Source organism: Hippocampus bargibanti, linkage group LG13 (assembly GCF_051943395.1).
Source record: "Hippocampus bargibanti isolate YZ-2025 linkage group LG13, ASM5194339v1, whole genome shotgun sequence".
In the NCBI taxonomy this organism is placed as follows: Eukaryota; Metazoa; Chordata; class Actinopteri; order Syngnathiformes; family Syngnathidae; genus Hippocampus; species Hippocampus bargibanti.
The window spans coordinates 14425175-14450954 of record NC_142746.1 but is presented as its reverse complement, the minus strand read 5'-3'; the positions used below and the strand labels follow the sequence as shown (position 1 = coordinate 14450954).

General features: G+C 40.4%; 1 protein-coding gene across 1 annotated transcript in view; it reads right to left on the bottom strand.

The window, feature by feature from the left end:
- LOC148889445 (neurexin-1a-like) overlaps positions 1-25780 on the bottom strand; it is a 191114-nt gene that overhangs the window by 78168 nt on the left and 87166 nt on the right. Inside the window, exons 10-16 of the mRNA XM_089011586.1 lie at positions 22484-22687; positions 20964-20990; positions 17132-17254; positions 16122-16503; positions 14929-15119; positions 14316-14489; positions 12719-12874 (exon numbers count right to left, since the gene is read on the bottom strand). Coding sequence (XP_088867712.1) covers positions 12719-12874; positions 14316-14489; positions 14929-15119; positions 16122-16503; positions 17132-17254; positions 20964-20990; positions 22484-22687 — 1257 coding nt within the window. The remainder of the gene's footprint in view (positions 1-12718; positions 12875-14315; positions 14490-14928; positions 15120-16121; positions 16504-17131; positions 17255-20963; positions 20991-22483; positions 22688-25780) is intronic.

The window sequence follows — 25780 nt, the reverse complement described above, 5'->3', positions numbered from 1 at the left end:
CTGTGTGTGTGTGTGTGTGTGCGTGTGTGTGTGTGTGTGTGTGTGTGTGTGTGTGTGTGTGTTGGTCTTGTTTTTGTTGTTGTCCCATCACAGCAAAATATTAAAACCCAATTTTATTTTTTTATGCTTTTCTTGAAAACATTATCTTAGCCCGCAGCACTGTAATGCTTTAACACATCAAGTCATTCATACAATTTAACTACATAAATTGTGATGGCTGACTGATTCAGCAATGAACATTAAGCCTTTTGAGGACTCAGTGAAATTGCAAAAAAATGAATTTGGGGTGCAGTTCTCTTGTGGGCTACAACCGCAGCGGCACTACTGATTGTGTCTCAGCTAGTTGACAAGAAGAAGTTTGATATGCAATCCAGACATGCACTACTTGTGTCTGAATTAAATTCACTTCAGGTCACTCTTTTTCACTGTACTGTATGTTCAATTTCAGTATTTAAATGTATGAAATAAATTGCCAATTACGCTGTTATTTTTAGATTATGTATTTCTGATAGAGAATAGACAGAATATAAGTTATAATATTTAAAAGTTTCAAGGTTAGTTGACCGTCGAACAAAGAGGCCCACAATGAAAGGCACAGAAAACCTGGGGTGAATCTGAGATGAACAGACACTGCCTGCTAATCTGTCATCTTCATGTAGGAGATCTGGCCTTGGACAGAATTTAGGACTTGGGAAACTGCTTCATAGGACATAATTTAGAATTTGGGAAACTCCTTCACATCAAGAGGTCATTAGCCAGGTTACAAATCTATCAGTTCAGGGAAAGACAACTAATTAAAATGTCTATGTTCTATTGTTTATAGCTGTTGGTGCTTGGGACGTCCAGGGCCGTGGTATTCAAATCAAGAAGACTACGTTTTACTAATGTATCACTTAAATTTGCACATACTCTCAATAAATAGCTTGGCAGAGGGCTGCAGAATTTGGGCATTGGTCATGATTGGCTCTGTCCCCTGCCGGCAGTAAAAGACAATCTTCCTGTGTTCGAGCCTTTGTCCACAGTGTTCGACCGAATATCTCTGACAATTTCTTCATCGTAAAATACATTAGCCTGAGGTTTAAACAGATTCTTGGATGTCATCCTGAAAGAACTCACAGACTCAAACTCAGGCACGACCCATAGGCAAAAAAGGTGCACATATCCTCTGAGTACCAATGGACGGGGTCTCATTCTCTCCCTCATTCATGCTCTCATCTTCCAAGTCTCAAATATGAAACTGGACACATTACTCAACTGAAACTTTCTTGCTCACCACATGCACAGCCATGCTTCATTTCCCTTCATGCCATCTATAGTGTGGTCACCACTGGAACCACAATGACCACAGAAGGCACAAAAACAGTAGCCACTCAATCTGCTCGGATGGGCTCTGCACACCAACTAGAAGGTGGTTTGGGTATGAGAAAAAAAGGAACATAAGAGGGATGTGGGAACAAAAGCTAGCAAAGAGGAGGTGAGAGGAGGCACTCTCCATCGGATACCGTCAGATGCAAGTAGGTTAAAGAGCTGAAGCCTATGTACATACATAGAGGGAATTGCTGTCCATCACAAGGGAAAGAGAATACAAGTATGGCCTTCACTCTCTTATCCATGGGTCAGTAACCATCTAGGCCCTCCCTAGATTACAGTACCATGTACCCTGATCCCTATCAGTACAGCTATCACCACCACTGCCTCACAGAAGAACATAGACTGTCATCTTCACACTATCGCATCAACTCAGAGACATGGAAGTAATTATATTAAACAAGCCCACAACATATCGGCAAGTGCAGCAACATCACAGATCCAACTTTCTCTCTTCTGTCTGAGAAGAATTTTTCCTTCTACCTTCTAGACTCACACTTCTTATTTCTTACTTCTCAAGTCATCGTTCAACCCCAGATTATCTTTTATCGACCATGAATTTTGGTTGTCACATTTGAAACTCCCAGCTAGCCTGGGTACACCTCGGGATCCGCTAGGACGGGCTAGAAGAAGTGGCTGGGGAGAGGGAAGTCTGGGCTTCCTTACTGAAGTTGCTGCCCCCGCGACCCGACCCCGGATAAGTGGCAGAAGATAGATGGATGGATGGATGGATGGATGGATGGATGGATGGATGGATGGATGGATGGATGGATGGATGGATGGACATTTGAAACTGAGCCAAGCCTCTTTAATCCAATCTACAGAGACAAATTTAGGAGAAAGTCTTTATTGATTCATCAAACCGATATGCTGCTGAAAACTCTTTAGTTCCAAATGAATCTTAATTCATCATAAAATATTTTAGACAATTATTTTGTTCTTAATCTGAGGGCATTTTATGCACGGTACTGTTCTGTTTGAGCATGTGCATAGAGCACTGTTCATGTCGGCACAATTCTATCAAATGCGTGTACCGTGCATATGCTGAGTCAGAAAAACATAAGTCTTGTAACATTGGTAACCATTATCCCAACAAATGCAATTTTTAAATTAATGACGTGTTCACACAGGAGCCCAAATATATTTGGAAAACCAAATCCTTTTTGCATAACATTTTCAAATCATGCTCGTAAAATGGGCAGAGTAAAGAAAAAAATTGATACAATTAATCATTGCGATGTGATCCCTGTTTAAAAAAATCAAGTAAACATAAATAATATGAACCTCTATTGCCTAAATATACCATGCAAGTTCCAGATTAGCATAATAAATTTACTTTTAAAAGACAATGCAAATGAAGTGGTGATGAATGCTAAATTGGGAGACGTAAATAATGGCCTTGTGTATACTGTATGTGAACATGGTGAACACAAGTGGGCTTTAACATCTCGACAGAAGTGCAAAGCATGATCTGTTTTGCACGTGAAGAAAAAAATAATCTAATCATTGAGGGTGTCACAAGAATTTCAAAAGTAATAAAAAAATGGTTTGCCGTTAATTGCAGCTGTAAACAGACACGCCTGAGAGAAGACATACCCCATGCAAATCAAGTAATTTGCATCACAGCAAAGACACCAGCAGGTTTTATCCTGGAGCCAGGTACCATGTTGATTAACATGACTTCCATTTTGTTTTTATGTACACCTCCACATGCTGCTCGACCTGAAATGTAATCACATTAGTGAGAGAGATTATCTTCATTCTGTGCCTTCGTAAACTCTTCACAATGGCTTAGAGGAGATTATTGAATATGAAGTCATGAAATATGTCTTCAGGATTTTTGGGGAGAACTGAGCGTTGTCCATTACAGACTGGTCATTCATGCATAGCAAACACCACGTCAAAGTTCAAATTCACAGGGGCTATGTATGGTATTGTCCCTCAGAAACCTCTCCACAAACTTCAACTAGTCCAGAATTCTTCAGCCCGGATCATCACCAGAACCTCATCGTTTCACCCCCGTCCTCCAAGAGCTCCACTGGCTCCCGGTCAATTAAATCTATTCCATTAAATCTAGTCAATTAAATTCCCATTCCCTCTCGTTCCCTCAGATCCTCTTCCTCCATGCACCTCTGTGTGCCCCCTGCCCGTCTCAGCACGACGGGGGACAGAGCTTTTCAGCCGCCCTCAAGTCCCATCTCAAAACCCACCTATTTAAAATTGCATTTTCTGTGTAGCAATACTGCAAATCAGTATGTTCTATGCCAGTACTTATATTGACGCTTACTGCCAATTAAGGGTTTTCACCTAAACTCCAGCCTCTCTGTGTGGAGTTTGCATGTTTTCCCTGGGCTAGTGTGGGTTTTCTTCGGGTAGTCCGGTTACCTCCCACATTCCAAAAACATGCATTGCAGGCTGACTGCACACTCCAAATTGTCCGTTTCAGCGCGTCCCCCGCCTACTGCCCAAAGACAGATGAGAGAGGCTCCAGCACTCTACCCCTAACCCTCCCAAACTTTATTAGGATAAGCTGATCGGAAATTGATGGGTCTTTCTTTTCAATTGTGCTGTGCAAGTTACGGGCCTCAAATTGTTTTTTTTTCCTGCCGTCTGTAGCCAGTTTGGCCTTTCAAATGAGAATCTGTTCTCAGTTGTATTTCCTGAATATATTCAATTATAAAGAATGTTGTACTGTCAGAGTCAGATTTGTTTTGTTTTATCACGAGCATCTGTGTCTTCTGGTATTATGGTGAAGTCGGTAGTCCTGTAACTAAAACAGATTTCAGCAGAGACACTGGATGATGACAATGCAGAATAATACACTGCCAAGAAAGAAAGAAAAAAAGAAAACGAATAATACCAGAACACCTTGATAATGTGGCTATTAGCTCTCGAATGAGGATAGTTTTTATTTCAAACTGCTTAGCCACATGAAGATACGGCTCAGGCTACCCAGGAGTTCTTCTTTGGGGTGATTTGTATTCACTATGCATTTTATATGTTTAATTATGTATGGACAGAAAAAATACATTATTTGAATATTGTTTGAGTTGTAAAATGGTTGACGACAACTGCTGTGGAGCATACATGTGAAGTGGGTGTATCATGGATGTATCGTGGATGACATCATCTTCATAACAGTAGTGAATGAGTCAACTCACGCCTTGGCATGTATGGCTGAAGTTTCCTGATCTGTCAATGTCAAATGAATGAGGGCCCATGAGGAAGATATAAAGGTCCTCTTTGCGCTCAAGATGGGTCTAAAGACGAGGTTTAACACCGCACAGAGCTGGAGACAACATGTTGTCCGTCCCAAACACCCTTGGGCAACACAGAGCGCCGCAATGTTCTAATCCTGTCTAATCTGGACACAGTGGAGCATCTGGAGAAAGGGATATGGCTAATCTCAGTCATAGAAACATAAAGGGCATTTTGCTGAAGCAAACAAAGAAAGGATAGATCCTAAACTTGATGATGCATGAGGATACACACACACACACACACACACACACACACACACACACACACACACACACACACGCACACACACACACGCGCGCGCGCGCACCCATTCACACGTACACACTCACACACAAACATACACACACACACACAAACATTGGAAATAGGGCAAAGATATGGTAGATACATGTTCAAATGTTTTTGTTTTTTTTATTCAAGGAGTAATAAGACTCAAAACTGGACCAAATACTCACTGTGCCCAGCCCTTAGGGACGCAGGGGATCTGTGTATAGCAATAGGCACAATATGTTGACGTTTGTTCTCTTGGGAGAGTTGAACATGGTGGAGAGTCTCCACTGCACTTGTTTCTGACCCCGCCACAGAGCCCAGAGCCAAAGCAGTGATCCACATTACCAGGTGGGCAAGGGAAGCCCAATTGTTATGAAGGGGCTCTTCCAGAGGTACCAGGGGAGTGGACCATCCCACCAGCATCTTTCTTGAGTGGCTTGTTGAAGCTTTAGATTTCAGGGGAACTTTAGTTATCCTTAAAGCCCATAGTTCTCAACTCACAGATTTTCAGTGTACAGAGATTGACAGATGGATCCTCAGGGGAGATAGTGTACACCACAAAAATATTTTATGTCATTAACAGTTCTTGTTACTTTATGTCAAGTTAAGAAATCCACATCAGGATGGAAATGTCGAATGAAGTAAAAAACTTCACCTAAAATAGAATTTAAGACAACCTCAAAAAGCGATGGAAATCCGCTTCTTGAATCCCACACTGATCTCCTTTTTCCCCTCATGAAACAAGTAACATTTTACAACTAGGACTCTGTATTCCAAAAGATGCACCTGTAAAAATAAGCCAGCTTCAATGGCACAGTTCAAAGTGGAAGACTTCAGAAAAGCAAAAACCATAGTTTCCTCATTCTTCTCCTGTGCTCTCAAAGGGTGTCCAGAGGAACGGAAACATATTTAAATCCGAATCTCCTTTGCATGTGTCGGAGGGTTGCTACGCAGCTTTTAGTGCACCTGTGGATTAGTCAGGTAACACAGAAGCTCTCCATCAAGAGATGTGAGCTCTCAATGAAACAGTTGGGAGAGGGAAACAAAAAAAGCCCTGCGCAGGGAACACACGCTCACTCGCAGGCAGCATCAACCGCGTTGTTCCAGAAGATGTGCGCAGGAGGACTCAGGGAGAGAGGAAGGGAAGGAGCAGGGGAGGAGTAGGAACTGTAGCGAGGGGGGGGGGCTCAGCAGCCAGCCAGGAAGCGAGAGTGGCTATGCAAATGGGTAGCTTGCACATAGTGAATCACTGGAGCCAAAGAGTATTGCAGGAATTGGAGCTATGCCCCGGAGCTCTGATTCAGTTTTCTACACCCCCTCCCCCAACCCCTTCTCTCTTCAACAGTCTCTTCAATATGGATACTGGCGGAAAAAAATAGAGGAACATTTTTTTTTCTTTTACTTGTTCTGCTGCATAACTCATTCACTTTCATCCCAGTTGACTTTGAGAGGAAACTTGATGATATTCCCCTGAATCAACAACTCAAATACAATACAACAACTAAATCAAAATATACCACTTGATCTTCGTTTATTTTTTAAGAATTGTTCAGCCTTGATAGTTTGCTGTTTACTGGAGACACAATTTGCCAACTGTGATCCTGCTTCAGCACACGAAGGCAGCTCATACACAATCATGTACGACTGTATACAGTACACTTTGTGCTGTGCTAGGGTCTGTTAATAGTCACAAGAGTGGGTCTGAAGATGGCACCAATAGTGCATAATGTGTGCTGCAAAAGCAGAGGGAACATGTGAACATTAAAGCCCCGCTGACCAACCCAATCGGGTTCAACTGAGAAGGTTGTTTAAGTGTTTAAACTTCAGTCTGGAAGCAGAAAAGACTGCCAAGCGCACCGTGTCTGTCATTGCCACTGCCACTGCTCAGCCTGCTCACCACTGTAAAGTAATACACATTCAAAAAGGAAATCCACAATGCATTGCGGGGCAAGTTTTCTTCAGCCCAGCGGACAAGGTTTTGCGACAGTGTGTTCGTGATCTGACCTACTGTACTTTAAAAAGCCTCAATAGAGTGTTGCAGTCGTTCCTACAAAAAGAAATATGTTTGTATTTTGGTAATTCTAAATTGTAATCAGCATTACACAGTCCGAAGATATATATATATATAATGGCTGCTCGTTAACTACAAATAATTAATATATGAATAATTTAAAAAATGTACCCAGAAAAGCACATTTTTTGCGTTTTGTGCAGTAGAAACGCTGCGTAGTGCAGTGTTTACAATTAATGACGTCATATAAGTAGTAACGCTCTAATAATCAGGTTCATTTTGTTGGTTGATTGTTCATTTGTGCCCCCAAGTGGTGACTAAGTTAAGTGTAGGAAGGTTGTGTGTGTGCAGGTTGATGAGAGAGATATGGCTGCTGACTCCACATTAAAACGCCCCTTTTACTGAGTATAAATCCTTGCTTTTTTCCATTTTCGACCATGAGATAACAATTCTTTAAGGGAAACAACAGAAAGACAAGAACGGGTGCTCGATCCTCACTGAGACAAATGCATTAGCATATAAATATAGAAGCATAGAGACGCACATGGCGTACAAAAACAAAACCACAAATGCTGACAAACCACCACCCTCCTTGATAGCCACCAGAGGTGAAATAAGATGTAATCGTGCGTCACTTCTTTTAAGATGGGGTAGCGTCATTTATGTGAGGCCACTGTTGACACAGGGTAGCTCAAACAGAAACGCCAAGCCATGGATTTACTAGGTGCACCTGCTTCGTAATGCAGTCACTCGTCCGTGTTAGACCCAGAAACATATGTGGCGCTAGACACATCTGGACAACAATGAGCAAAAATAAATAGCAAGGTAAGAGACCACGATGTATCAAGAAGGTAGGAACATTCCATTTTGCCACTTTTCATTTAAATTCATGTAGTTTTTCTTGGGAGTCTGTTTGGATTGGTTCTGGATAGGGGTGCAACCCTAGATCTCAGAGTGAAGCTTGTCACTTTGGAGTTACAAGGGCATCAGCTTGTTCATTTTCAATCCACATGTACATTGGCTGTCCCCACACTGAGTTATCACCACCACTTCCATGACAATCATGGCCCATAGGAAACAAATGATATCATGCTTTGATAAATCTGCAGCATTCTAATGTATTGAAGTCACAAAGCATACCGACACAAAAGCGATATGATAAAAAAAAAAAACATTTTGCAAAATCAATCAGTGCCATTGCATGTGGCGAGTCCTGCACACCTGAAAGACAAACACATTCTAATAAATAATGCAGTGATGTCAATGCAAATTGAGCTTTGTCGAATTTTGAAAGTGAGGTTCATTAAATGGACACCCATGTGTATGATGTTGCAGACAGTTGCCTGTCTCAGGAAAAACACACGATAAAGAATTAAAGAAGATATGATTTCAATACAGAATGATATTCTTGAGGGAATGTATGAGAGTATACGATGCACTAGAAAGGGGAGAAAAAAGTTTGAGCTCATAATAAACTCGTTCTTAATACTGAGTACATAATCTTTGACATTGCATAAAATATACATCGAGGGATGTACACAAAATACAGCAGATTTCCCAATAAGCAATGACAGCACAGTGCTAATCATTTTCAAAATCCATGCAAATACATATTGAGCCTGCACTCAGTCAATAACATTAAAACATCCTTGCACATAAACGCAAATTGAGGTTATAGTTGGATGTGTGCATCCGTATAACCCTCTTACTTCTGTCTGTTGCTTAGTGTGTGTATATGCAGAGAAAATGTGTCCGCAAATGCAGAAACTAAATCCTGGCTGTCAGTGAGAGAGATAGGGGTCGTAGGTCATTAGCTTTCTGGAGGCTTTCCCTTTATCTTGTCTGACAGTTCCCCAGATACAGCGGGCTGCCAAGACTCGGCGGTCTGTCCATCTCTGTCTATCTGTCTCTCCCGAAAGCCCAGTCCATCACTTCTCTTCTCAGAGTTCGCCATCTTAAACAGGTCAAGGACGGACCATTTCCCACTTTAGGAGAAGATGTTAGTCAAAGAACTGTATTAACTAGAGTAAGGAAGTCACTGATGTTGAGTCTTTCCAAACACAAAAAAGTCATAATAAAATCCTCATCCCATTGTCTCCTGAATTAAAGAAAATCTTTGCAAAACAGCTCACAGACACGTGTAAATATAAAAGTATTGGAAGAAGAATTACAGTAATTGTTTTCTCATTGCTAGCATGAATAGTTCAACCAAAATGCATCATTTTTAGATAATTATTTTCATACCAACTAAACGAAATTGACTACTTTCCCACAGATCACTTGATCATCTGTTATGGCACACTCATATGCTGTGACATACTGGTTTGTAATCATTGCTCTAAGAAAGGTTAATATCTGTCCCCCACCCACCTTCATTCCCATCCAACTTCCAATGCACCAAATGTTTTGGCTAAGAATATCCTAAATCCCTATTAAACCAGGCTCTTACTTAAACCACTTAAATCAAGATGGCGGCATTGGTGAAAATGCATTTTCACCAATATAGAAGGCGATCGCATGGGCCAGCTTGCTGCTTTCTACAGATAGGGACCTGTGAAAAACATCAGACTGGACGAAGTCAAGGAGTCTCTCGAAGGTTGAACTGACTTTTCGCTCATTGATGTGTCTAATCCCTAGGTAGGTAAGAATAAAAGGTCCATGGGCCATGAGGGACAGACGCCTGTTTGCTGTTTACTGAAAAACGAGTATCATTGGCTTTTGAGATGTATTTAAGCATCCATCCATTTTGTCTACTACCTGTCCCCATTAAGGTCAACAATTAGTTAGACTAGCTATCCCATATGACAAGTCTCATCAACCACATATTGACACCTCCAGGAAATTTAGATTAAATTAGCATTTAACATTAAACCCTGAACCTTAGAACTGTGACTCATATGTGCTAAATCACATGCCTGACTAAAGAATCCTCTTGACCAAGAAAAGCAATAAAAAGGATCTGATTTAATCACTGTCCTAATTGCAACTTCTCATACAGCATGATATGAAACACTGCCTCTTTTACTTACAGGCAACTTTCACCAAAAACATAGTCTATGTAAGGAATGCTACATTAGTGCAGTTTTGCTTTACAGTGCAATTCGTTTTTGTTTCGTGAGATGTTTAATTGATAAAACTGTCAAATATGAAGTGTAATAAACCAGCAGGGTTATTCAACACATACTTCATCAGCATCTTAATTCGTCCTGGATTGTGAACAAAGAACTGCATATTTAATGATCAGGAATAAGTCACCTGTGCACAAACAACCCTGAGGTCTGCAAAAGAACACATGCACTATCAAATGGTATACTGTAATCCAAGCAAAGACCAGTGAGACAGCAATGATGGTACCACCAAAGAGCACATTCGGTAAACACACTTAATTCAGTATATTTACCAGGTCAGCTTAAATATGTTAACGTTTCCACTAAAAATGTTGGGAAAAGTCTTAGCAGCCATCCAGTTTTTAAAGAAAGAAACTGTATGCCACGTTAAAAAATGATATTGGTTCCAGTCATAATCTGACACAGATACCCATTTGAATTGAAAATCTCCAACGGCATGAGGAAATAACTGAAAATACTGTAAGTGTGCCATGGAGTGACAACTTATTTGGAGTTTGGGTGTGACACAACCCACATTTTTGTTTAAGTAAGAGTCTTAACCAAATATTCATAAATAAAACTTAACATGATTGATTATACTGAAATGAAAGGACTACACCCCCAACAACCGTTCCAATGAAAACTGCTGTGTTGTATTATTTCGCAAGCGTGGAAATAGGAAAATGAAGTTATAGCTGCAAAAGAGATTGCCCTATTATATGTTGCATTGTTTGTCAAAACTAAGCGTAGCCTTTCAATGCATGCTGAGACCATATATTTTCTGGTGCATGCAATCAAATGGGGCCCCATATAGAGTAAATAGAATATTACTTTGTTGTGTAAGCAGAGGTAAGTGCCTAAAACCCCCTGTGGCAATTTGTTTCAAGGGGATAACCAGGCCACGGAGCTGGCCTGGTTATCCCCTTGAAACAAATTAAGTGGTTTGACCCGTCCTCTGTATTCTATTGACCGTGTGATTGCTCGCATGCTTGCCTAAGCACTTGCTTGCCTTTATGTATGTCTTCAATGAAACCCAAGTTCCCTACTTTACGCTGAACATCAACAACATATTGACTTTCTAAATCAGGAGTACTCAATAATACTTACAATACTATTTAATGGGTGTTGTTAAGTCTTTACACTCACACAGCAATACTGATAACAAAAAAACATTCACATCATCTTATGAGTGAGTATGTACTGGGTCAGCCACATTAGAAACTCATGGATTTAGCACTGTCTCTGCCCCCTGGGCGAATACAATGGATATATGAGGCCACTACTTCCATTATTGCTCCAATATTGACATAGTAGTAATAACATAGAATACAGGAAAGGGTGAATGAGCAACCAAGCAAGGCAAAAGTTGCGTGAAGCTCAGCCGAATTGTACTTAGTTGCCTTTTCTCGACCCACTTAAGCTCAATAGCAAACAGCATTCTGTTTGTCTTTACACATTACTTTCAGACACTTGATCACTGCAGGCAAACTCCCTGAGAAGGTCGATAATGGATATTTAGCCCTTCCATAGGCCAAAGTTGCACGCACACACACACACACACACACACACACACACACGCACGCACGCATGCACGCGCACACGCACACACACACACACGCACACACACACACACACACACACACACACACACACACACACACACACGTCCACACACATGGATATTTTTTAACTTTTTAATGCCCAGGACAAAGGAAAAGATCAACAACAGAAAATAATAGATGTCAGACCTGTTCTTGACCATGCTGTTGGTTTGGTGGAACATCTGAATATTATTTTATTATTTTTTGTGATTCAATGTTGATGACTAAACAACTTCTAACCTCACCCCACAAACAAACAACATCTAGGGGAACCTGTCTCAGACTACCTGTCATTGACAAATATCCCCAAAAGGCAGTGATATACTGTATTACGCTTTACATCAGAGCAGCTGTAAATGTTAATAGGTGATGTAAATACATGCTGCCATCTTGGAGATTTTCCCATAGCGTAATTAATCACACAGCTTTAGTTGGCTTATTATATTTTTCTGGTAGAACATTTGGCAGCAATTCCATAGCATGTTAAAGAATAATATCGAGGTAGGAGGTAAGGTAGAAAGGCTACATTTAGGAAGAATCATTAAATTTCACACGACTTTCCTGAATCAATCTACTGTGTTCTAAATTGCCGGCGCACCCCCCCCCCCCCCCCAAAAAAAAAAAAAAAAGAAAAAAAAGAAACAACAACGAAACACTATTTTTTATGTAACCCTAAACATGTCCCCAAGACAATCCATCAACACAGATAAAACTTCAGCTCCATTTCTCACACTCAGATTTTCTGGGCAAAGAGAAGCTGACCTCTTACTCACCATAAATCGATGTCCTGCATATTGCCTCCCAAGGGCCAAGATATTGAGCTGGGCAATTGTTTTATTAGGTCTGCAGGAACAATGTTTCTGAGCTAGAGTTAACAAGGCTCAGCAGGCAGAATCTTTTAGTCCAATTGTAATGTATTCTTAAATGTCCTGTGAACCAGTCGGCTCCCATTGCTGTAAATGAACATTAACTCCCTCTTTCTCTCTGCCCCCCCCCCCCCCCCCCCCCCCCCCCGATAAACTGTACCCAGGTCTGGACAGCAATCATACTCTATGTGTGTGAAAAAACACAAACAGGTATAGGGATATCTCGACTCCTACCGTCATTACACAGAGGTCCACCAAACGTTGTCATGCTGCAGTCACAGCTAAAGCCTTCCCACTGTTGAAGACACACTCCTTGGTTGACGCAGGAATCTTCCTGGCATGTGGTGCTGGGCCTGAGCATGAACAGAACCATAACCCACATTGAAGTCACTCACAGTACTTATCTCATTTCACTTTCCAGTAAAAATGTCACTGAAATGACATGAAGTACATAAAGTTACAAAAATAAAAACAATTTTACTGTTCCAACACATTTCATACCAGGACTAACATTGTTTAATATATTCATATCATTTCATCAATTGATTTTATTTACAATTAATCTATACTGTATTTGGAATGTGCGCAGCAGGATCAAAATGCCAACAACAATTGACGTGCTGAAATTCAACTGCATATCAATATTAGAACAGCAATTTTGACAGACCCATACAAGGTGCTGAATTGGACAGTGTATGGAATTTTGAACATATTAAAAGATGGCAATTTGGAAACTCAATTTTGGCGCGTGATTGAATTGTGAAATTAAACTACGATGCTGAAAAGTAAATCCAATACAGTATCATCTTTGGCTGCAATACTTATGCAAATCATGCATGCGACAAAGGTTTCACACATAATTCACAATGATTGCTTCTAGCAAATTCTCAGATCCAGTAAATGTGCACCATGCAAAACAAAAAGGATGGGTTGAGGTAATAATCAGATTAGGGTTAAGTGAAAGTAACAATTGTGCAAGGCAAAAGTGGCATTGCTTCTTACATTCGACCAGAAAGTTAATTTATGTTATGCGACGCTCATGGGGTTGGCAGTGTTGGCTTCTCAGCATATGCAATTCAGTGTGTAGAGTACCTAATTAATTATCAGTATGACTATCAGAAGATCCAGAAGAATGTGCACTGTCACACACACACACACACACACACACACACACACACACACACACACACACGCACACACACACACACACACACACACACACACACACACACACACACACACACACACACACACACACACACACACACACACACACACACACACACACACACACAAAGAAGAAAAAAACTGAATATAGATAATATCGGAATAGTGTCTGTGGCAAATTAAGGCGAAGGATGGGTATGAGGGAAAAATATATTCTGGTGCATAGGGCACACTGGAGTATAAGGCGCACCCCCAAGGAATGGTGTATTCTCATTTTCCATATATAAGGTGCACCGAGTATAAGGCACAGGATCATCTTTTGAAGAAAATGAAGGCTTTTGGGTGCACCTTATACACCAGAAAATACGGTAATTACAGTTAGTTGATGTGAGTTTTTTAAGTGTGTGTGATTTGATATTTCTTTTCATTTCAATTCAGAGAGAGAATGTGCACCCTGTGCAAACATGGGAGAGGACCAGTTATTAGTTTTGCCATTATCTCCTGCGTAAAAGTACACTTTTGATAATTTTATATAAATATGGCTTTTACTTGGATAAAATGTCATGAATCAGTTGAACATTGTAGCTAATGTGATCATAATAATAAAAATAATAATAACAAGAAAGAGAAGAAGAATCAAAAAACAACTAAACTCAAATCTCACCTTCACACCCCCTTTCAATTTGTCCCACACAGTCCAACGCATCTGACATCAGGTCGGGGAGGTGGCCATTCAGATCCACTGATGCCAAACAACCTTGAAAGCCCTCCTTGGCATGCACCAGTTTGGGCAGTTCTTTGTACATCTCCTTGGTAACTCCACCAATGTAAAGGTTACCTGAATGATATGAGGAGAAAATTACAATACTGACCCCAAGTGGATAAATATGGCAATATCCTATAAAGTACACAGGGAAGAGAATGAAAAGCAGCTTTGCCATTGTGAGATGAGTGAATTTTTAAGACTTATTTGGATTTTTCACCCAGCTAAATGTATGTAGAAAATAGAATAGCAGGCGAAACACGACTCTCACGAGTGCACATTTGAAAATGTCAATCAGCCCCAGATCATACCATACCTTCATGAGACATTCCAGTATATGTACAGGTATTTATAAATAAAAACTGTGTACATTTGAAAAAGTATGATTATCGATCAATTTGTTTACATTTCATACTCGTTTGTTTCAAGAATGAAACTCATATTTATTTACTTCCGTTCTATTCGAAGATCACTGTACATGTGATGTTAAGACAAAGTAGAATAGAGTTTGTACCCTTTAAATCCAAGTTTTTTGCGCCTGTGGTGGTCTGGGTGGTAATCTTGGTATCAATCTTGACCGTGTGGAGGTTGTTGGCATCTCTGGAGATGATAACGCTGTGCCAGTTGTTGTCATTAAGAGGCCTGTTGGAGTTGCCTTTAATCAAATGGGCTCCATTTCCCAGGTCAGACACATAGTGCAGATATCTATATTCAGGCAAGGGGGAAAATACATTCACAGAAAATGACTTTCGACAAGAAAATAGCCCAATAACATTGGGCTATTGTCATTTACTATTAAACTGTAAAACATGGTGCTAATGTGGGCATGTGTATTTTTTTAAACATGAAGCAGTGCAGTTGCATAGAAAATAGCTAAATTATTGTCAGTTTGCAGAATCATCAAATACTCTGTGGCTCTAATGAACACACCATTCTTTAATTCTGCGTTTTGGAGGCAGTCTCTGCTTTCAAATTAATTAAAAGTGATGACTTTTTCATGTTTCTGCAAATAGAACAAAATGAATGAACTCGAAGCCTTGAAAGGGGGTCATTCTATGGCAGAATTTGAGCTTTCAGAATTACACTCTTCTGGTGTTGATTCCTTTTTCTTATGTTGGGTCCTTGTGTGGCTTTGTGAGGATTAAAAAGAAGACTAATAGCAAGAACTCAAAATAACAATTCTGGCACAAATGTGATAAGAACGAAATTTGAAGTCATTCAATAGATAAAAACTGTCAAGAATTTCATTCACTTGAGAAACCGTTGCGAGGTATGAATAGCTTCATGAAAATTGCCGTTATTGATTTTTGTACAAGCAGCAGAGTAGTAAACATTTGGTTTTTATTTTCATCTCTCTTCAGCTGCATTCACACTGACTAAAAGGAAATGACAAATAAATTGTCAAAACTGCAAATCCCAAGTTATAAAAGGGTGTGCGTATTTGTGAAACCACATTATTGCGTTTTTTTTTTAATTCTTCCTGAGAATATACTGCAATCCCCGAGAGCTGTGCCTAATAATTTCACTCATAACTTAATGATATAAGTGAAATACTATAATCAGCAAGCATCATGGTGAACATCAGTTTTGGACAACGATAAAATACAAATCCAATCATTTCCACTTTTCCAGATTAATATATCGCTGAGAAAATCAGGTAAACCAGAAAGTGCACAACGTATTGGGACTTTACGAGTGTGAACATACCCTTTTACCAGCTCCACGACAATGAAGTCATTCCCATCCCCACTGTTATAGATGATGAGGCCATCGGAAGAAGTGGTCTTAAACTGAAAGAAAAGGTGCATGGAGTAGTAAGCCTGGAGAGCAGTGAGGGTCACATAGCTGGAACGTGACTTGAAGGTGACAGGATCAGCAATAATGTTCTTGAAGCCGATCATGGCGTTGAGCTCGCAGTAGTCGATGTCACCATTTTTACACAAGTCAATGTAGGCCATTCCATTGAAAGACAGGCTTTGAAGGTGACCAATAAAATTGGACGGCACCATTGACATGAAGCGCTTCTCCGTCACAATGCCTGTCTCAATGTTGTGGAACTCCAGTTGTGTGTGGTCACCGGCCATTTGACCTGCATTGCAAAGATGGGAAAAGTAAAGGTGGTGTTTTTGGGGGAATGGGACAATTACTGCAATGGCAACACAAGTTCTTTACAACAATGTCTAAAATACATGAAGTGACATAGAATGTTCGACATTTGCAAGCAAGCTACTATGTTTTTGAGAGTGGACAGCGGATTTACTGAAAATACTAAATAACTAAATTAGTAAATAAATATGTAGTTGTGGGAAAACAAAGCTTCAAATGTGCTTCATGAACCTGTTGTATTTTGTTCTCTCAATTGGTTTAACATTCGGCTGAAAGCACAGTGACTTGCTTTTTTATAAAATGTAAATTTGAACCAACAGTACTGTTTTGATGAGTCAGAATAATACTAGTTCATGAAGCAAATTTGAAACTGAACTCATAGAAACTATTCAATACAAATGCACCGAAACAGAATCAAGCTCAAAATGAATCTAAGAGAATGATAATAACAACATTTAATAATACTATAATAATAAGTTATTGTTGAGTACTGTATTATTTGTATTTCCAATAAAAATAAATAAATTAAAAAAACAAAAAAAACAAAGATAGGCGAAAACCATAGCACCATCCCCTGCCCAGCCCTCACAGGAATGCTGGTTAACAAGTACCTTCTACAGGTGTCAGATCATCTACGGTCAGTGTCAAACTCTTTCCCCTCCTGAAGACACGCACAGTGTGCCACTCATTATCATTCAGATTCTGACCCGCAAAAATAGTCTCTGGACCTTTGCCTGTAGGACAGTCCAAAAATTGTGAACAAGCATACACACCTGCAAGGAAGACATACACTACTATTTCTGTAGTGACTACAGAAATCCCTGGGGAAAATAGTGAAGAAGGTAATAGGAAAGAAAACAAATAAAAGTGGATTTTTTTTCCCGCAAAAGCATAAAATGTGAAGGTTGACATAGTTAATGGTCCCTAAAAATACATTATTCTGACTTGCAATTTGCAATGCACTTTTAGACCAAGAAACACATCAGGACGATTAAGGAACTCACATTTTCAAAAAAGAGAAAGGGTGTAATCAAGGAGCCATAGTTAAATCACTCTTGCGCTGGAAACCTACTTTGTTAGTGATTTTAAGAAACAATACTCGAAAAAATAAGGACAATAAGGTAGATTCGAAGAATTTCATAGCAAATTAAATCCAGCAGAGGACAGCAGATTCCCGCTATTGCACGTCACCAACAAGGCTTCAACTTGCACTCCATTTTTTTGTCTCTTCAATTTTCCAGTGAAAAATACCTAGTAGGGGTAATAAAACTATTATTATAACAGTGATGTGAAACATAACAATTGTACACGTTTGCAAAATGGATCATGTGCAGCAAAACCAGTGTTGCTGTCAAATCCACTTTGTTAAAAAGAACAAAATACAGAGTGTGGTTTTATTTCCAATACATTCTCCCACTAATCCAATTTTGAAGGGTGAAACACAGCACTGGTTATCTGATGTTGGTTACATGCTAATTGAACAAGAATGTTGTGTGACCATGATGTGTTTTACTTGTGAGTGGAACTGACATGAATTAAAATAACACGGCAGTCGTCTAATTAATGCCTACAGCAAATCCTGAAAACTGGCATTCTAATATTGCATGAAGTATGTGACTGATATCAGGCAGGCTTTACATGAGATGTTACATAGATTCAAGGTGGCAAACACCTCAAGCATGATCTAATTGCAAATCTGATAAATTAGAGTAACACTGCAAACGGCAAGAACATTACAAATCCTTTAAGAAGCCTCTCTGCAATTACCAATCACAAGTGACAGAAATCCCCGAATTCATCTGACGAGAGAAGCAAGCAACCCTGTGAAGATCTTGGAATTCATATCCCGCTCCAGTGTTCTCCTGCTGTGCCCACACAACCAAACACGCGGATGACAATATCCCATTGTGACAGAATTAAATCTCGAGGCTCTGCCCACTGTGAGGCTTATTTTAGACAGGTGCCAGGTTCATTCTCTTCAAGCCCTTTTGTGGCTATTTACGCTCTCTTTTTTCAGCAAGTTTTAAACCCCTGATGCAACGCATATGCAAATGTGAGGATGCCAAAGTTGTGGGACACATTCAATCTAAGAGGCCCAGTTTTGCATTGTAAGCACTAAATGCATGTGCCGGATAGGAACTGGAGAGGGATTAATGGGCAGAGATATGAAATAATGGAATAGAGTAGGACTTGAAAGTGTACTTGATCGCTGTCTTCCATCTTCCTGCCCTTGTTGCTCTCCAAGGGGTGGAAAAAAGAAATCAGGCAAAGAGGCCAATTCACACGACACAACGCTGCATCCCCTGCCTTTCCGTGTGGTTGTGAGTCTGACATCAAAGGCCGATGTGTGTGCGGCATCCAGCCACAAGGAATCTTCACTTATGGTGATCTATCTGCACTGATGGACCCACAGCGATCTCTTGCCACATCATTGGGTTCCATGCCGAAGGAAACAGAGAAGTATGGCACAAGGGCAGCAAGAGAACATGTGATTATCCAGTCAATAAACTCGGGATGGAAAAAGGACAAGCCAGATGCTAGTGCTATCCAGCCCAACATCGCTACTCGCTCAGGTGGAAGAAAGAGGCTGGCCGATCAGCAACCACTGGATTTCTGTCAAAAGCCGACATCAAAGCCTGTGCGGGTGGTGATGAAAGCTTTGTGGGTCACATCAGGCAACTCACTTGTCGGATAAATGTTAAGATGCATTGTGAATATTTTCCATCACACAAAAGTCGGCAAATAGGGCCAATCAGTCTATTACATGCTCTTTCATGAATGTGTACTCAGAATTAACTAGGAATGCGAGAAAGAGCTCATTGTATGAGCCAACAGTGGCCAATATAATAATCTCTTGCCCTGCAATGTTGGCAAAGCATACAAGCAGGAGGCCATCTGCAGGTAGATAATTTTAAGCTTTTTGCGTTTTGTTTCGCTTAGACTTGGTGCACATGCATTCTGAGTGTTTACGTAAATTAAAGTGGCAGTGTTTTCTTCCGACAGCTCCCAGCAGCCCCAGATTCCTTAATTGACAGTGAGTTGCAGCTGATTTTTTTCTCAACTACCAAGCTGACCAGAACCGCAGCGCCTTACACTGCACATTAATTAACAAGTGGAGGCCTAAAAATAACAGTGAACCTAATAACCGTAGAAAATAAATGGATTTGATATGAACTAAATAAACATGATAATCTCCACAAAATGTAATTTCCACTCTTCATTTTTTGTGTGTCATCTCACATTCATGTTAGTTCCCCAAGTATAGAGATTATGGAAAAATATACTTTGGTTTTTATTTATGATGAGCTCAAAAAAGCGAGACAATCCAAGGAGAGCATTGTCTTAATTAAGGTGTCAGTGATGTATGACAATAACAGTTATGTATTAAATAGTAGTTTTGTTTTTGGATTAAAAAAATCCTACTACCAATTCAAAAAACTGCTCGTAAAGAATAACACGCATTTTGAGTGAAGACATTATGCCTCCACCGTATCATCATAAACCTAGAACGACCTTTTAAAGTGTTGAAATGGGGAATTAGAGCTGTGAGCTTTCATTTGCATACACAAACAAGGGAGGCATCCAGGAGGCATGGACAATGCTATTTAGCATTTAGAAAGGTGGTAAGAGTGGTTGGCCTGCAGAGGCGTGTCTAGAGGTCACTTCACATGATGCAACATTTGTTGTATAAGGGCTACTTTCTCATCATGACCTTCAGGATACGGACGGCCGAATATTACACCTTGGTAGAGGATTTGTGGGAACATCATAGGATCTGATTACATTAATTATTCCCAATGATATTGATAGCATATACATCTCTTGTAATTATTAAACAAGAAGAGAGGTGATATATAATTGCAAGATGTTACATCTATGTTTAAACATACATAACAGTACTCAAAGATGCACACATCGCAATGATATATTCTTGCACCTTTGACTTCAAACATGTTTTTTTTTTGAGTCACGTTCATGAGAACAATAAAACCACAGACTGTATTTCCTGTAACGTGCCTCATGTAGATTCATCCATTTACAACCTTTAAATTGTACTGGAATTAAAGGAAAAGAAAAGAAAAGGGTGAAATGAACATTTTGCGTGGCTTAAAATACTGACATATTGCAGTTTTTTAGGGGGGATGTTTGTGTTCAATATCACTACAAAATATCAAGAACACAATATTGCATGGTTCTCTTATATTACAACCTCACCCTTTTCTCCATTTTGGTGAACCTTGAGTTCTATTAAGAATTGCAATGCAAGATGCAAGTCAGAAACATCTTTGAGGATGTTTGAATGTCATTTATAGTAGCTCCAGAAAAAAATGTATGCCCTTTATAACCCAGCCGCTATATCATCAAGACTCTGGCACATGGATGCCGAGAGAAGTAGAGTAATATAAGAGATATAGAAGAAATGAAATGTGAGCAGTAACTTACTGGAGGTACAGTTTATCCTGACACAATCTAGATGGGGAAGAATAGATGAGAGATAAATTTATCTTTCAACATTGCAGCTGCAGACATCAGTAAAGTATACAGTCCACCTCTCTGGGGACATACACACGGACGCTGACCGTCCTCTGATGCTCTCGCCCATGGCCTCCAGCTGCAACATGACCACTTAAGTGCTGCAGTCGTCATGACAGGAGCAAAACATAGTCGATGGGAATAGCCAAAACAATTGACAACAATATTGTTTCTTGCTGAATAAGAACATGTATGATTGTTTTGTGGTTTTTTTTTTAGGTGGATCATTGCATTTGCAGTACATATGATGAGAGCATGAGATTTTTGGTCAGAGTCAGACAGAGCCAGCCAAGCAGCTACATCCAATCGTTTGTAACGAAACATGAATATAGACTTTACTATGATGAAATAATGATCTACATTAAAAGTAGGTCTGATATATAGCTCAGCCATTTTATTACAGCGCATTAAAATTACCATAATCTTGGTTTTCTGCCTCCATGTTAAGAACACCGGATAGTCGACTCGTCCATTCTTATACCAATGATGGGGCATCACGGTAACAATAACCACTATGTGCGTTTGTGCTCTAAAGATGTAAAAGACAAATGTTTAAAAAAGAAGCAACATTCCTTAATTCCTTTTCCAGCGTGCTAGATTGTGGTCTTATTTCAACCACAGCAGCTCTTGTTGTCAACTTTCATGACTGACTTACAGTAAGCCGCGAGCACACAGGCTTTATCTTACTTTTCCTTTTTACCTCCCTGGTTGCAAAAGCTCAGCTCATGTTGTGCTCTGCGATAGGTGACCCAGTTCGAAAAACCCCTCCCTGCCGTCTTTTCTGGCCCTGCCTGTCGTGTGTTGTCAACCGCAGCAGAAAAGTGGGAGCAAACAGCCAGAGACAGACACTTGCCTGCCCTAAAGGAAATGCACCCATTTTAAAGAAGGGCATAAAAGTCCACCTTCTGATAAGTGATGTATGCTTATTGTCAGTTTATCCGTTTGGTCGGAAGGGTGTGGGCAGTGGCCTATATTTTTATAGCATTTTTAAAAATTTAATTGACTTGACCAACTGCGTTATTTTATTTGTTCTGGAATCCATCCATCCATCCATCCATGCAACCCCATCCACCCATTTAACCTGAAAATACCCACCCATGCATCCATTCTTGCATAAGGTGTAATTGCAAATAAAAGTAAACGAGTCTCAGACATACATGCCAATGAAGAATACGCTGTTAGAATAAGTGGTGAGCATTTCCTTGCTGGGTAAAGGCAGCTGTGAGTTCAAGTGGCAGTAAGCAGAGAGCCGCAGACTCTTGCCATTGAAAGCTTTACACCATCTCCTTCTATTCAAGAATGTGAATGTGTAATAATAACATTCAATCTGTGTGATGTACAGTGCATTTGAAAGAGTTGTCAGGCATAATTGAGCTCAATTTGACGCATGACATTGCTGCTGCAGAGAGGATACACGATTGGCTCGCTACCTAAATTGACAGTCAGCCGGACGCGGCCGCTCTCCAGTTCCAGACGCAGGGCGTCGGCAGAGTCCCGAGAGGTGGTGGCAATTAGGATACCGTAGGCTCGCTGGGATCGGAAGCGCATAGAAACATCTTCAGCTTCGGTGTGCATCACCACCGGCAGCTGCACCTTCATAAACTTGCTGCCGTCGTAGCTGAGGACCGTTGCCTCTGTAAATGGAGAAGGCAAAAAATAAATGTACCACAAGTGAAACAAAATGGGGCAGTTTTATCACAATCTGGTCTACGAATGTGGCCGAAGGGGCTATGATATAAGAACTTTCCTATAATATAAGCACTTTGCAATCCAATGAGTGGGAAATAGTTGCCCTCGGAAGCTGTGATATACTGACCAGTATTGCACGCTTATATTTGATTTTATTTTCAAACTTAGCTGTATGGAAGTAATGCCAAGGAAACAATGTGGTTGGTATGTTGAGCACGTACACCTCAAATACGAGGAAAATGTTTCTTCAGCCGTCATCAGCACTTTTGAAGGTGTTGGACATTTCACTCCCCATCCAAAAAGTTTTGTCAGCAAACTTTGGTTGTGCTGGTAACCCTGGCCCTATATTCCTGTGCCGGACCCATCAGAGAAGGGAGGTGTGCACTTCTGTCCATTAGGGATATAGGGCCATGGTTACCAGCACAACTTTAGTTCGCTGATGAAGCTCTTTGGATGAGGAGCAAAATGTCCAACACCTTCAAAGAAGTACAGATGACGACTGAATAAGCCTTTTCCTCCATGCACCACTCCTGTACACACTGAAAGCCTACACAGAACTCAAATATGAATAAGAATTTGCCCTTCTACTGCGCCTTTCAGCTGAGCACGATTTGCTTCGAAAGACATTTGTGACGCAAAGCACAAAACAATAGATAGCCAACGCTCAGGATTAGTCATTGTCTCCAAAATTGTGTCTAAACAGTCAGTCTGAATAGGTATTGAAATTCTGACATGCAGTATTTGTTATGGTAAGTCGTTATGGAATGCGGAAACACTGGTGAAGACAGGATCACATTCCTTGAACTAGCATAGAAAAATAAATAATGGGAACTCTAATCCAATCAAATGACAAAGTGCAAAGGGACATCGATGGAGACGAAATATATTAGGATCAACATGATCTGTGTTTGTCTGTGAACCTTAAATATTGAGCGTCTGCTTTTTGCCGCCACATTTACTCAACACATTATGCCGCTGTCTGGAGAGACACCAGGTTTAACGCTGGCAGGAATTTGTAACTACATTTCCGAGAATGTAACTAAACCAAAACCTAATAACAAAACCATTATTGCTCTTGCATTGCTGAGCCGCACGGTTATAGGGTATCACTGTCTCACACACCACCTCATCACCACTTCCGAGTCACACAAAGGCACATGTCACATCGATCCCTTGCGGATTGACTCAGTCACATTTCTCACCCAAATCCAATTTCTACACGCCCCTCCTGGGGATGACAGGGGTGTGTGACAAAAGAGTCACGCAGCTCCCTAATGCGCTGACACAGCAGATAGTAGCGTTTGAAAACTGTCAGGGAATAGATAGGAAATATGGAGTTCAAAGTCCTCACACTTGGAAAATGCTTGCACCCAGAGGACATTTCCTGTTGTTTGCTCAGCTTTACGCATAGAACATGCTGGCTCACGCTGTTTGATGTATTATTGTGAGTTAGATTGTCAGTCCTTCTTCAGTTTATGCAATATCTGTATGAATAAGATGTATTGAATACTGTACACTGTGTTTGGGGCATTGACTTTGATACAAACAGCCTTTTTAATTCACAGTTGATTACAAATGGCCGCAATGATGCTGAAAACCATCTGTGACTTAGACCGTGAAATGTAATTTTTTAAATCACTTCAACCCTCACGTCACCTTTTAACCATTCAAAAGGCATAGATGAGAAAAGTCCAAATACGTGTCAAGATGTGGAGTATAATGTGGGGAAATCACAGCGTTATCCAAAGTATGAACAACTAAAAAATTCAATCCTGAAGTGCTGTTGCATTCTGTGGCCCTTCCATTGTAAATAAATTGAGGGGAATGAGGCTGTCATCGTTTCTAACGAGAGACTGTCACAGGCCTGATGGAAACCACCAAAATAAATAAAAGCATTTGTTTTTTTCACAGGTAAAACACAAACATTGTTGTATGTGCTTTTCAGAAGAGTCAGCATGTGTTTGCATCCCGTGTGATGTGACAAATTATGCTTTGATACTAACAAGAGGAATGAATGGCATACACTAAACAGTTATTTTTTATTTTTTTTCTCCTTCCGTTCCACCCTCAGGAGAAGAGGCTCTGCTGATGGGGAGCTGTCAACTCCATGTCACAGGATTCTGATGTGAATGCCAAGGTACTAGGGCACCGGGTCCAATCCAATTTGCATTTTACTGGGCAAAAACTGCCAAAGGCTTTGGGAAACTATGTTCAGGATAAATAGAAGGAAATGACAATAGGATCCCATCAACAATTTAAAAATGGTGTCCTCCTTAGCAAATCATTCTTGAAGCATGTACAATCAAATAAGTAAACTTCTCCAGATTCAGCAAAATGACAGGACTCCTGCAAACTCTGTATGATATCTTTACAGTTGCTGGTACAAATTTGTCTTGGCATGCCCACAGTGCAGCAACCTAGTTTGTTGCACAAACTAGGTTGCTGCACTGTTGTCATGAATTATTCCAATGTTTTCCAACCATTACTGAGGCACGGCACATATTTCACATTGTAGAAAAATTCACGGCATACTACTTTGCAAGGGCCGGCCTGGTAGTCGAATAGTTAACATGTCAACTTCACAGTGCAGACTACACACTCCCTGTGTGGAGTGAGCATGTTCTCCACGGGCCTGTGTGGCATGTTCTCCAGGTCCTCTGGTTTCCTCCCACATTCCAAAAACATGCATGGCAGGCGGATTGAACACTCCAAATCATTCAGGTATGAGTCTGAATGTGGATGGCTGTTTGTTTCTGTATAACCTGCTATTGGTTGACAAGCAGTTCAGAGTGGCCCCTGCCTACTTCCCGAAGACGGCTGGGATAGGCTCCAGCACCCCCGCGATCCTAGTGTGAATAAAGTGGTTCAGAAAATGAATGAACTACTTAGCATAACAACTGACACAAAATAAACACATAGGTTCAACATGTACCTTCTGTCAGCTCCTGTAATAGAATAACTTTTACTTTTGTATTTATTTTGCATGTTCCTACATGAGATTGGCATGGATCGATTAATATTAAAATAAAAACAATAAA